General features: G+C 44.1%; 1 protein-coding gene across 1 annotated transcript in view; it reads right to left on the bottom strand.

Annotated features, from left to right (window-relative positions):
• CACNA2D3 (calcium voltage-gated channel auxiliary subunit alpha2delta 3) overlaps positions 1 to 14,882 on the bottom strand; it is a 1,058,385-nt gene that overhangs the window by 621,770 nt on the left and 421,733 nt on the right. The window contains exon 5 of the mRNA XM_004368627.2: positions 8,860 to 9,022. Within this exon, the coding sequence (XP_004368684.1) occupies positions 8,860 to 9,022 (163 nt within the window). The remainder of the gene's footprint in view (positions 1 to 8,859; positions 9,023 to 14,882) is intronic.

Here is a 14,882-nt window from a genome sequence, read left to right as displayed (position 1 = left end):
AGAACAAACAATCTTCTCATTAAACAGTACATGTATTGTTTTATGGCATTGGTTAACAACCTCATGACATGTCAACACTCTCCCTTCTAGACCTTGGGTTCCCTGTTACCAGCTTTCCTGTCCCCTCCTGCCTACTAGTCCTTGCCCCGGGGCTGCTGTGCTCCTGTAGTCTCCATCTTTTGACTTCTTGACTGCTGCCTCCATGGGTGTTGACTGTGGATCCAAGTAAAATGAAATCCTTGACAACTTCAGTCTCTTCTCTGTTTATCATGATGTTGCTTATTGGTCCAGTTGTGAGGATTTTTGTTTTCTTTATGTTGAGGTGTAATCCATACTAAAGGCTGTGGTCTTTGATCTTTGTTAGTAAGTGCTTCAAGTCCTCTTCAGTTTCAGCAAGCAAGGTTGTGTCGTCTACATATCGCAGGCTGTTAATGAGTCTTCCTCCAATCCTGAGAGAAGGGCTGGGGCCACAGGTAAGGTCAAGGCACGCAGAAAAGGTCAGTCCTGGCCAAGATGGTGGCGGAGGGGAGAGCATCCTGGTGGAGATCACAGCATAAGCAAAGTCCTTAGGGGGAATCTGGTTTCCTGGGATCTAGGATGGCTAGGAAGAGGAGGAAAGGGTTGCTAGGTAAAAGGAGGCAGGAACTGAAGTTAAGGTTCTGAGAGTCTTTGCACAGCATCCTGTGAACAATGGTGAAGGAAGGGGGGGTCTGTGCTTGCGGTGAGTACCCACTGCAGGATTTTAGGCAGGGCAGCTGTGTAAACACACCTGGGTTGGAGGGAGATGCAAACTGGTTTGGCATGGGAGCCAATGTGCATCAAGTGCCTCCATGAGCAGGAGCTGTGCTGGGTGCTGTGCCACTAGGTCCGTTAATGCTCAAAATAACACTTTGAGATGGGTATGTTTTCTACACTTTACAGATGAGGAAACTAAGGCTCAGAGAGTAAAATGTCTTTCCCCAGTCCATCAAGCTAGTACTGATAGAACAGCAATGTGAGTCCAGGCGTGTCGCACTCCAAAGACTCCCTGATGGCTCTGGGAAGAGCCTTGTAATACGCTGGGATGCAGATGATGGGGACTGCACAGGGCATGGGGCAAAAGGGGATATGGGAGGAATTTCAGAGAGACTATTCCCTACCTTTACACAGGGGTTATAAACTCCTTTCCCACCTGCTTTTTTGGGGAATAATCAACTAGCAGGGTCTGAGTTTTCTCCCATGGATGACTCTGTGACAGGACCTATGGAAGGTTTGCCTTGGAATTCTTTCCCAGCAGGTTGTGAAAAGGTGGTGGTTCCCACTGCTGCCTACAACAAATGGAGTTATTGCAAATGAGATAATGCAGCTAAACTGCTTGCTGCAGAGCCTGGCTCTCGGTAAGTAATCAACTCACTCATTCATTCATTCATTCTTTCAACAAGTGCATCTTCTAGACTAAAACTATGCCTCAGCATAGGGTTGAAGGACCCCATGATATTCTCCTTCCATTAACATCACTTCCTAGAATGGAACAAAATACACATCTGAACCTGTGCATTCAGACAAACACACCTATGGAGACCTATGTTTGCATGCATATACACACAGTCAGAAGCATGAAGGAATTGCAAAAAGAACAGGAATTCAGACACTCACACCGTGAATTATAAGTCAGAGAGAGTTATTCTAATTATATAAAAATAAAATTTCTAAGCTAGGAGAGAAAAGCTTTGAGTACTTTGGGGTGACGACGGTGGAATCCCTTCAGCAGCACCATCTTGTGCTAAGACCTGCCTCTCCCCCACGGCCAGCCATGTGTCTTGCCAAATGTGTCAGTCCTGTCGGGCCCCCAGTGATGGAGCAGGTTTCCTGAAAAACGACAGCTTCAGAACGTTCATGAGGCTGTTGTAAGAACTGTGGGTACCGAAGGGCCACTGGTGGGGAGCTTCTTGAGGGTCTTTCTGTAGGACCAAAGCAGTGTGTTCAGGCCTACTTCCTCTGATCTTGACCCTGATGTCAATTTATGGCCTTATCACCATCACATTTAGTGAGAGTCGGGAGACAGACAGGAAAGCGAAGATTCTAGCCTACTCCAAATGCTTCGGTTCAGAATTGTGAGGAGAAAACAAACCATTCAGAGTTCGAGTTTGTTTGTGACATCCTGGGGTCAGTCGGTCAGTCTCTCTCCCTCCCTCCCTCCCTCTCACGTGCCCGCTCTCTCACTCTCTCTCTCTCTCATGCACACGCAAGCAAAGGGAAAAGAAAAAAAAATTAACAGCTTTTTAAAAGGTTCATGAGCCTTCTTGCACATCAAATGGCTCTCAGAACACAGCATTTTAATGATTTCCGTGTAAACGAGTAAGAAACGTGGATTAAATTTCCCTGAAAATATACACATGTAATTTAGGGGAAAAGTGCTTCGCAAAATGCATTTTTTCTTTTTTTCTAACTTAACATTTGAAAAATAGGTTGAGACACCCAACAAATACATGCCCAGCGGTCCTGCCCATCTCGGAAGCAGGAAGCAGACTCCACACTGTCTGCTCCTGAGCCAGGGACCCAATTCCACCTCATCAGACCTTGGCCTTCTCCCTGGGCCTATTTTTAGAGGAGCCTGTTGGATCGTAACAGGCAGATCCATTTCTTGGGTTCTGCACCTGTGGCTATGGGCCTCCTTTCCCAGGACTGTTTGCATTTTCAAGGGCTGGGCCCCTCAAGCACAGGACAGCCTGGTCTGGTGTGACTGGGTACCCCGCTGGAGAAGTCTAGAAGCTGAAGGAGTGGTCTGGGCTGGGCTGTGTGCTATAAATCACCCTCTGCAGCCCACCTCTCCACCAGCGCCCTCCATTACCAAGGGAAGAAGAGGAAGGGAAAATGAGTAAATTCTTCTTCTTATTTTCATCTGTGAGAGAACAATGTGGAAAGCTTTCTTTTTTAATGGCATATATTTATTCATTCACTCATCTTCCAACAAATATGATTAAGCCCCTACTATGTGCTAGAGGGATAACTGGTGATGCAGTGCTTAAGAGCTCACCTGCTAACCAAATCGTCGGCAGTTCGAATCCACCAGCCGCTCCGTGGAAACCCTATGGGGCACTTCCACTCTGTCCTAGGGTCGCTGTGAGTTGGGATCGACTGGACGGCAATGGGTTTGGTTTTGGTTTTTTAGGGTCTAGTTTGAAGAAAATTGAGGGGAGAGGAAGGGAGCATCAACCATGACTGGAAGGCTAAGGGGGTGGCAGCCCTCAGACCTGGGGCCCCAAAGAGCAAGCTCCAGTGAGAACACCAGCTCTGTGAGGGCAGGGACCTTTGTCTATTTGCTCTCTGATGATTTCCCAGCACATTTTCTGGCACTTCAAACCAAACCCAACCCACTGCCGTCGGGTCGATTCCAACCCGTATCTAGACCCTAGCTTCCTTCTTTGCCCTCTTCCTCATTGTGGGCAGGTCCTGCTATTCCACCACCGACCTGTTCTGGGCTAAGCTGTCAACTGTGATCATGTCCCCACACTTTGCTGATCTGATGGCTCCCACTTCCTCCCTCCATATGGCCAGCCCTCCCAGGCTCCATAGCTACCCTTCTGCCTTCCTTTAGAGGAGCAGCTACTCCTGATGCTGCTGCTGATGTCCGGCCCACCCTGCCCCACTCCACAGCACCCTGGGACCACATGATCCCTCCCTCAGTCTTCAAGTTCCAGCACCACGGGCTCTCCCATCTCGAAACCTACCCATAGTTTGGTCCTTCTGGACCCACTTCCCCACCCACCACTCCCTGCCTGCCTAACTCCTACCAATTCTTTTGCTCTCAGGGAGGCCATTCTCAAAGCCTGAGGACCAGGCCAGGCCCCCTGTGTCTGGATCCCATGGTGCCTGCACTCTGTCATTTGTAATTCTCATCACCCTAATCAACATCCGTCTTCCCCCACTACTCAAAGAAATCCAAGAGGGCAGGGCCTATGTTTGTCTTAGAAACAGACATATCTCCAGAGCTCAGCACAGTCAACATTTGATGAATGCATGAAAGAACAAACACATGGACAACTGAATTGTTTTGAGGTGATATTTAATTTCTGTGCCCCCTGCCATTTCTGTTTTTCTGTCCCAGGCAAACAGTCAGATCCTCTGTATTTATTTCTCACCTCGAGGATTTTTGCAGGGTTGACAGCAGAAGCAACTTACGTCAACAGCTCTCCCCAGCTCTTGTGGGACCCTCAACTCACTGAAGTCGTTGGGCTGGGTGTCACAGCGGGTAGAAAAGAGAGGGCCATGGAGGGCGGTGAGCAAAGAGACTCTGGAAATAGTTATGAGCTGACAGCATCCAGAGAAAGTTAGGGTTTCAGACCTAGTGCGGCAGACTGGACCTAGTGCGGCAGACATCCAGGCCTGGAGTCTCAGCCTAGGCAAACATTCCCATACCCCACAGTAGCCCAGGAGCAACTGAGCGCCAGACACTGGAGGACCCTGAGAGACCAAGTAGGTCCCTGTTCTCTCAGAGTTCATACCCAGCAAGGCAGCAGAGTAAGCCGGACTTAACATCAGAAAATCAAGGTCCACCTTGGGGTAGGCCACCTACCTGTGCCACCTAAAGGAAGTCATTTGGCCTCCCTCAATTTTAGTTTCTTTGTCTGAAAAATGGAGATGAGAACACTTATCTGACCTTTCTCATGGGGCTGCAGAAGGAATATAATGAGCCCAAGGTTGTAAAATTCTACAAAACTTAAAACCAATTAACACCTAAACTCTGTGTTTTCCTTTGTCCCACCTGAAAGAGCTGAAAAGGAAGCTGATTTCTTAGCCTTTTGTTATGCATTGAATTGTCTACCCCAAGAAGATATGCTGAAGTCCTAACCTCAGGTACCTGTGAGCTTGACCTTGTTTGGAAATAAGGTCTTTGAAGATATTCTCAGTTAAGTCAACAGGAGGTCCTACTGGAGAAGGGTGGGTCCTAATCCCATCTCGTCATCTAGCTATGAAGGCTCAGAGATCTACTGCTTTGCTCATCATGGAACACCCAGAACCCCACATGCTGCCTGGAAAATGGCAGGCGTTCAATAAACCAGAGTGCTGAATTGAGTCGAACTGAAACTAAATCCAAAGAGTTGCTCAGAGTGCTCAGTCTGGGGACTGGTTTGAATATCTATATGATTCCAAATGTCATGGTGCTATTTTACACACACACCCACACATATATGCAGGCACATACACACGTGTGTGAATGTGTGTGTAAGTGTGTATGTATACATATATGTGTATATATACTTCATACCACCTCAGCATAGAAAGTACTTAGAAAAGAGTTCAGCTTTGTCTGAATCCTCTGTCAGCTCATCAACAGCCCTCACAAAAGCATCCTGTCCCATGCTTTACTCGTAGAGGAAATAGGGTCACTCACAGCTCCAGAGGTATTGGTAGCTAGTTTTCAAAGAAGTCCTTGAGAGAGTAAGACTCGGGCTGGGGATGCCAGAATCAGCCACTCAGTGAGCACCTGTTGAAGAGTTTTCATGGAGCAGCTCCTGCACTGGGTGCCCTGAAGGACCCTAAGACACACCTCTGAAGACTCTAGGAATAAGGGTCTTTGAATTCTCAAGGGCAGTAAAACATCTTCCCCACATGTTATCAACTCTCAGCCTGCAGTCTCTTTCCACGACTTAGAGCAAGGACCCCAAAAGCAGAGCTAAGCGCTGACCTGGCTGAACAGCCCAGTGGAAGGCCCACCAAGGAGGAAAAAGCAGACCGTGCGAATCAGGAAGACTTCACCAGCCAGGTGCATCTATGACTGGAGGTTACACCAAGGGCACAGCTCACAGCAGCCTCTAAGCAGGTACCAGACCACCCTCCCACACACTCACAGGGGTGCAAACTGTCAGGAGGGCATGACCTCACATCGGTTTCATTTGTTGGGGGCAAGATTTTCAACCCAGGAACGTCACAGCCAGTGACCAAGCTCTGAGCATGTGTTTTGGGTACATGTCATGGATAACTAGATCTGAGCTAGAGGGCCTTTTCAAGATGAAATGTATTTCTGCAGCTTGAAAAGAAAAAAGACTGTTGGGGACTGGTTTGAATTAGGTAGAGTGGAGACAGACATTTTCCCTGACGTGCCCTCCCCACTCTCTCAGAATGCTACCGACTGCCGGGCAGAGGCAAGATACAACATCTGGCTGACTCCAGGCCACGGTCCTGTAGTCTGTTTGGTGGACCATCAAGTCTGGGAAGGGGTGACAGGCAGATCCCACAAAAACTGCTGAGAGTGATTTTAAATATCATTATTACTTCTGTGGCTCAAGCGATCTGACTGGCTACCAGGATTCTGCCTAGCGACCCTCCTGCCACAGTTCTGCAGCCCGTGTGACCAATGGCAGTACCAGTCTGTTATGTGTGCCACCACCAAAAGGTAAAATTAGGCCTTTAAAGCCCAAGGTGCAATTAAATCTCTATGATGCTGCTAATGGCTTGAGCAACCTTGAAGCAGCTGCCAAATTTTAAGAGATCATTCTGAATTGTTTTATGTTTGAAATTGCTCTGTAAAATCTTGTCAATTTTTCATCTTCAGGTAAGGATACATTTAATGCTGAGAAGATAGCTTTCTTTGGCCACATGGCACAAAAAAGGGGTTTCCTTCATCAGCTGACAAGATTGCCCTGGAATGTTAAACTCCCCCAAACAAAGCTGAAGTCCTGTAAGGCTCGTGTTACATTTACTCACTCAAAGAACAGTCCCAAGTAAAAATTACCAAAACCCATTGCTGTCGACTCAATTCCTACTCATAGTCATCCCACAGAACAGAGTAACTGCCCCACAGGGTTTCCAAGGAGTGGCTGGTGGATTCGAACTGCCAACCTTTTGGTTAGCAGCCAAGCTCTTAACTGCTATGTCACCAGGGCTCCAAGGAAAGATTAGGTCACAAGATATGGCCCCAGTCCAGTGCCCTCTGAGGTGGTTTAGACAGACACATTCTCTAAGCGGGAGAGAGAAAGAAGACAAACTTGTGGCTGAGCCACAGGAGCAGGTGGTCAGGACCCCTCCTTGGCATTCCCACTGCCCCTTGGATTTCCATGGCTGTGGCCAGCAGCTGACACACGGTGTTCTAATTGTCTCATTACCTGTTTCCCAAACTACTGTGAGCTCCTTGGGGGCAGGGCTGAATCTGGTTCACCCCAGGATCCCCAATAACCCTATGAATGATGAATGAATGAAGTACCGCCTCCACTGAATCTTAAAGGACGGGTAACAGGTAAACCAAGAGAGGAAGACTCTAGGTAGCCAAAAAGCGAGCATGAGAAAAATGTTCCTGAGACAATGAATTGGAAGCTCTTTCATCATTGGCCAAGTTCTTTAAACTCTGACCGAGAGAATTCAGAGGTACAATTTGTACACCTGTCATTTCCCAATACTACCAATAGCAACTGAAATGTGCTGAGCATTTTCCCTGGCTACTGCTGCGCCAAGGGCTGCACACGTAACATTACATTGCCTTACGATAGTTCTCTGAGGGAAGTGGCATTCTTACCCCTCTTTTACAAAGGGAGAAACAGGCTCAGCGGGCCAAAGTTACTTGCTTGGGGTTACACAGCCAGCCAGGGGAAGAGCGGGATTCAGACACGGCGCTCCCACTCTCAACCACTGAGCTCTCATAGATGGTACTGAAACCGCACGCTGCAGTGGAAACTGGATGCTTTTGAAACCCTGATGGCAGACGCTGGGGCAAACTTACTTTGACGAGGCCATGAATTTCTGATCTGCTGTTCAGGGAGGAAGGCTCTTTGTTTAGGAAACTTCCAGCTATGACAAAGTACAGCAAAATCCTACTCAATGACGATGAAGGTGACGATGTTAGCGACAACTTACATGTTTTACGGACATCACCTCGTTTAGCCCTCACAAGCAGCCCAGGAGGCAGACGCTACCATTATCCGCCTGTCGGAGATGGGGAAGCTAAGCTCTAAAGAGATGAGGTGATGCCTCCAAAGGCTGACAGCAGTAAGAGGTAGAACTCAAGGTCGAACCAAAGCCCATCTGACACCAGAGCCCAGTCCTTGGCCACTATAATCCCAACCCAAATGGGCATATGGAACATTAGGGAAGAGAACTTTAGGGTCTATATGAAGACTAGATTTGAGGGACACAAGTCTGGAAACAGAGAGCCCCTCTAAGATGCTGTGACAGATGTCCCTACTGCTTTGTACTCAAAGAAAAGCCCACAGCTGACTCCATCGCAATTCCTGGAGCTCTGCAGCCCTTAAATACCATTATAGGGAGTGGAAGAAGCAGCAAGAAGGACTACACCAGGGGTCTGTAAGCCACAGCCAGCAGGTCTAATCCACCCATCTGCCTTTGCAGATGAAGTTTTATTTGCCCCAGCCCCACTCACTTGTCTATGTGTGGTCTATGTCTGCTTTCACACTGTAACACTGAGCTAAGGAGCTGCAACAGACTTATGGCCGTAAAATATTTACCATCTGGCCCTTTACAAAAAATGTTTGCTGACCCTTGGTCTACACATTAGGGAGCTTGATGCAAACACAAACTGGGGAGACAGTAAGCTCAGAATCTCCAGGCAGAACGGACACACACTTCACCTATCCATCTGATGTTTGAAACACCCAGCTGGTAATTGCAGTTTTTTAAAAACTAAAACCAAAAAACTAAACCCCTTGCAATCAAGTTGATTCCAACCCATAGTGACCCTATAGGACAGAGTAGAACTGCCCCATAGGGTTTCCAAGGAGCAACTGGTGGATTCAAACTGCTGACCTTTGGGTTAACAGCCAAGCTCTTAACCACTGTGCCACCAGGACATCCAAAACCAGCCAAGACCTGCATGTAGGCAGGCTCTATTCCCCGCCCTCTAAAAGGAGCAGCAGCAGTGAGTCTTACCTTTGTTGTACATGTTCGTTGGCACTTGGACGTCACTCAGACTGATGTTCACAGGCAAATTATTAAAATGGTCATTGGGGGCTAAGATGAATTCTTTCCCCAGCTCCAAAAAGTTCCCGTCTTTGTCCCTCTCGTTGATCAGCACAGCATTGAAGTATTCATACTGTAAGAGAAGGTCAAAAAACATTACACGTAACTTTCAAAACAAAACAAAACAAAAAAAACAGTTGCTGTTGATTCCACTCATCTCGTGGCAACCCCACTGTGTCATGCTCTACAGGGTTTTCAATAGGCTATGATCTTTTTGGAAGTAGATCACCAGGCCTTTCTTCCAAGGCATCTCCAGGTGGATTCAAACTGCCAACCTTTCAGTTAGTAGCCACGTCCTTAACTGTTTGCACCATCCAGGGACTCTATATACAGCTGAAAAAACCAAAAAACCAAACCCAGTGTTGTCAAGTCAATTTTGACACACAGCAACCCTTTAGGACAGAGTAGAACTACCCCATAGGGTTTCCAAGGAGCAGCTGGTGGATTTGAACTGCCTATCTTTTGGTTAGCAGCCAAGCTCTTAACCACTGTGCCACCAGAGCTCCCCCATACAGCTTGGGGCCGTGAACTCAGACAGACCTGGGTAGAGGCCATGGACCACGGCTACACTTGTGGACCTCAATCTGGTCACATGTTCTCTCTAAGTCTTACATACTGTCTATGGCTGCTTTTGTGCACATGTGGTAACACTATATAAATATCTCCCATTATCATTAAATATCTTTAAGAACATGAATTTAACTGACTATATAGTACCTCCTTGTATAAATATAGAGAAACCACCCTAAAAAACATTTTAACCATTTAAATTGTGAAGACAGGCCCTGCCTTTATGCAGCACAGGTATAAACTGAGGGAAGCAGAAAATCAACAAAAACTAACAAGTAAATACATAATCTGCCAGACTGTCATACCTGCTATGGAAAAATAATAAAGCAGAGTAAGGGGGATGGCAGCAGCTGAAGGGTACTCAGGAAAGGTCTCACTGCTATGTAGACACACAGAGACCAAATGAAGGGAGGAAGCAAGCTGTATGCACATCCGGGGCAGCGTCCCAGGCAGAGGGAACAGCAAGGGCAAAGGTCCTCAGATGGGAGTGTGCTAGCAGGTTTATAAATGGCTATATTACCACCACCAACAACAACATCATCACCACCATCATCACCACCACCACCACCGTCACCACCACCATCACCACAGTCATCACCACCATCACCGCCACCATCACCATCACCACCACCACCATCACCGCCACCACCATCACCATCACCACTACCACCTTCATCACCACCATCATCACTACCACCATCACCACCATCACCGCCGCGACCACCACCACCATCACCGCCGCAACCACCACTACCACCACCACCATCATCATCACCATTTAACATATGAAACCACCAGCTGCCATCAAGTCGACTGCAGCTATGGTGACCTCACGTGTCAGGGTAGAACTGTGCTCCATAGGGTTTTCAATGGCTGATTTTTCAGAAATAGATCACTAGTCCTTTCCTCTGAGGTGCCTCTGGGTGGACTGGAACCTCCAACCTTTCGGTTAGCAGCTGAACATGTTAACCGTTGGCACCACCCAGAGACACCATCTAACATAAACAGAATGTTTTCTTTGTGCCAGAAATGATGTTAAGTACTTTCACATGCTAACTCACTTGATTCTCCTAACAACTCTATGAAGGTTTTATGATTATTCCTATCTCACGACTGAGGAAACAGGGTCAGAAAAGTTAGGTACCCTACCAAAGGTAGTATGCTGATGTGCAGAGCCTGTTTCCAGATGGAGTCTCTGGGTGGTGCAAACAGTTAACAAGCTCAGCTGCTAACTGAGCAGGTTGGCAGTTTGAGTTCACCCAGAGATGAATCGAAAAAAAGGCCTGGTGATCTATTTTCACAAAATCAGCCACTGAAAACCCTAAGGAGCACAGTTCTGCTCTGACATACACGGAGTCACCATGAGTCAGACTTGACTCAACGGCAACTTGTTTTATCTCCCCTGTTTGAATACAAATTCCATGAGAAGGAACATTGTCTGTTCAATGCTCTACCCTCATTGCATACAAGAGTACAGGGCACATAAAAGATACTCAGTACCTATTTGTTGAATGCATGCGTGAATGAATAAGTATATCTGATGCAAATACAGTGGCACATGTAACTTGTTGATACCATACTTAGAAAAATATTCTTAACATCTTTTTTTTTAATCTCTCACCTTTTCTCATTTTCTCTCCTAAAGTAAGTGGATATACTTAGTTCGTACATTCCTTGTAACAAAACTCTAGTAAGTGCTCTGAAAAAGATAAAGGACTTCTGTTTCCACCTGGGATGAAAAAAGCATATTAGACTATCTTTCACTCTATCTACAACTATAAAAATGGACAAAATAATAATCCAACTATTTTTAGTCATTGGACAACAGACAGTGCAGTACTCTCTCTAATCCTGAAAAGATGGGGAACGTATTGAGAGAGTTCCACGTTCACCCTGACTTTCTGCCTGGAGATACTTTCCAAATCACGGCACAGGGAAGTAGAGACCAAACTCTTTCTCCACTGAGTAGAAGAAACAAAGATCAAACTTCATTGCTGATGAGGAGGCTTGGATTCATGGGGCAAGACACTGAAATAAAGGAGCTCCACTGAAAAGAAACCCAGAAATCTGCATAGCGGTCCCTTGGATCTTTGGCCGAACACCAAGCCACAAATGTATATTGTGAGGCTCCATGAGAAATGGCACAGAAGAGGTACTGGGGCCGTGAGATAATGGAAATTCTACAGATCACACAGTACTGGAAGATAGTGGAGATCCAAAGAGCCAGTGTAGAAACTTCATCATACAGCCTGGCATTCAATGGAGACCCTAGAAAGGTCAGGCCTCAGGAATAGAACCCCTCTATCCCTGGGATGAGGACTACTCTAGATTCACCTTAACCACACTGAAACCAAGCCACGGCAGGCTCAAGCCAACTCTGCAGTAAATGAACTCCACGCCAGAATAAAACTCAACATTTTTTAAAGGAAGGTAACATTATCTAGACTCTCAGTGTTTAATGATGAACTTTCAAAGGCTTGGGAACCTTTCTTATTCATTCTTTAGGCATACACAATAACTACAACAGCAGCCCTAGTATGTAAGCCCAGAACTTCAGATTTAAGTCAGTCCTACAGCCAAATTATCTAAAGTTTTAATGCTAGGCACAAGTATTTTGTAATATGTTAAATTTTAGTGCAAGCAATTAGGGAATGTTTCAGAAACATTAAACTTGTATTTATGTCACTAAAATTCTAATTTTAAATTCTAAATGTTAAAAAAGTCTTATATATATATGCTTTATTATGCATTTCTAAATTTGTGTATGATTTAAATATATTAAAGAATATATACAAGAATGTTGTTTTAGATTATTTCAAAATGTAATGTATATAACTTGAACTTATAAAAAGGTCCAGCACACAATCAAAAACTACTGTACATATAAAGAAAAAGGAGACCAAACTCATAACCAGGAGAAAGCAAACAAACTAGTCAACAGAAAGAGAAATAGCAGTTACAAATACATTCAAGGATGCAAAGAAAAAAAATGGACATAATTAATGGATAGATGAGTAATCTCAAAAGAGAACTGGGAACTATAAAAAGAACCAAAAGGAAATCCCACAACTAAAAATAAAATACATAAAACAAAAACTTCACAAGTTGGACTTAACAGTAGATTGGACACTATAGAAGAAAAATATCAGTAAAAACTATCCAAAGTAAAGCACAGAGAGAAAAAATGAAAAAGAAAAAAGAAAAGAGACCTTGTGACATGCAAGACAAAGTCAAATGTCTAACATACTTGTGATTGGGGTATTAGAAGGAGAAGAGAAAGACTGGGGTGAAAAATAATAAAATTTTCCCAAATATGATGAAAAATATCAAGCCACATATCCAATTACTTCAACAAATCCCAAGCAAGTTTAATACAAAGAAAACCTTTGCAGACACATCACAATCAAATTGCTTGAGAGAAAAAGAAAAAAAGTTAAGAGAATATTTTAAAAGATGTCAAAAAGAGAAAAAAGACACATTCACTACAGGTAAACAATTATAATTGCTTAAACAAAATAAGCCAGAAGATGATAGAATGACATCTTTAAAATACTGAAAGAAAAATAATCAACTTAAAATTCTATTTGCAGCAAAAAATATCCTACAAAAAATGAAGGCAAAATTTAGATATTTTCAGCTATACAACAGCTGAGAGAATTTGTCACCAGCAGATCTGCACTACAAGGAATATTAAAGGAAGTTATTCAGGCTGAAAGGAGTTGCTAACCTTATTCATGGCTGGCATGTATTTATTAGAGTAAACAGATACAAAGCAAAATCAGCTAAAGGAAAAGGAACATGTAGTGAAGTCTGGATGAAACAAATTCCAGCTTCCAACAGTCCTCTCCCAATAGAATCACACAGGATGGACTTAATTCTTCCAGCAATAAATTATGACAACACGTGTGAAATGTTGTCTATTAGGGAAGCTAATTAAAGATTCAGTGCCCAGGATTGGCGGTGCAAACGGTTAAGCACATGGCTACTAACTGAAAGTGTGTCAGTTCCAACCCACCCAGAAGCACCGCAGAAGAAGTCTGGCTATCTGCTTCCAAAAGGTCACAGTCACGAAAACCCTATGGAGTGCAGTTTTACTCGGCAATACATGGAGTCACCATAATTCAGAATTGACTTGATGGCAACTGGTTTTTTCATAAGCATGTAGACACCCTCTTCTTAGCATGTACAAAAAAATCAAGACGCTCACAAGGAGAACAGATGTTCAGCATAAGCCATATTGTTCGCATAAATGATTTAGGCACAGTGAGCCACTCTTGGAGCCCTGGTGGTGCAGTGGTTAAAGCGCTTGACTGCTAACTGAAATGTTAGCATTTCAAACCTACCAGTTGCTCTGTGGGACAAAGATGTGGCAGTCTGCTTCCGTAAAGATTTATAGCCGTGGAAACCCTATTGGGCAGCTCTACTCTGTCCTACAGGGTTGCTATGAGTTGGGGTTGACTCAACAACAGTGGGTTGTGTTTTTTTTTTTTTTTTTTGAGCCACTCTTATCAGTTAGGGTGTCTGAAACACTCCCAAAATCCAAGCTCCCAGATGCCAATCGAAGGCCAACCTTGCAAGCAAGCCTTTGTAAAGGCAGCAGTCTCAGTCCAGCTGTGTTAGTTCTTCTCTGCACACATGTGGAAACTCAGCTTTACATGAAGAAATGAAGAGGGCAAACTGATTAAAATGTTGGTAAATCCAAAAGAATGTTCTTCCTCAACTCTTAGTATCTTTAAAAGATAACTAACTTTTTAGAATAAAAATAATATTAAAATACTGTGGGTTTATAACATACACAGAAGATAAATTAATGACAATAGCAGCACAAAAAAACAGGGATACAAATAAGAGTATATTGTAAGGTTGTTATAGTAAATGTGAAATGGTATAATATTAATTCAATGTAGGAGGCAAATTGTAATCCATATAACGCTAAAATTTCTCAAACAAAAAGAAGTTCAGACAGAAGAAAGAAGACCCAAAAAGCACACAAGACAAAGGGCACATGAAAATGAATAGCAAAATGTAAAACTGGAACCCAACCATATCAATAGTTGCATTAAGTATAAATATACCACATGGAAATACAACAAATATATACTAAATATACCATATGGAAATCCAGATTGTCAGACTGGACAAAAAAGCAAGATCCAAATATATGCTATTTACAAAAAATATATATATTTTTAAATTTTTCAATACAGAGTCATTGAAAGAAAAAGATGGAAAAATATTTTAAAAAACATAAGCAAGCAAAAGTGTTAATATCTAACAAGGTAAACATGAAGATACAGGGTATTACTAGAGATAAAAAGGGATACTTCTTATTGATGAAAATTTCAATTAATCAAGAAGACATA

This window comes from Trichechus manatus, unplaced genomic scaffold (genome assembly GCF_000243295.1).
Source record: "Trichechus manatus latirostris isolate Lorelei unplaced genomic scaffold, TriManLat1.0 scaffold00001, whole genome shotgun sequence".
NCBI classification, from domain to species: domain Eukaryota; kingdom Metazoa; phylum Chordata; class Mammalia; order Sirenia; family Trichechidae; genus Trichechus; species Trichechus manatus.
This window is presented reverse-complemented; position numbering and strand designations above follow the sequence as displayed.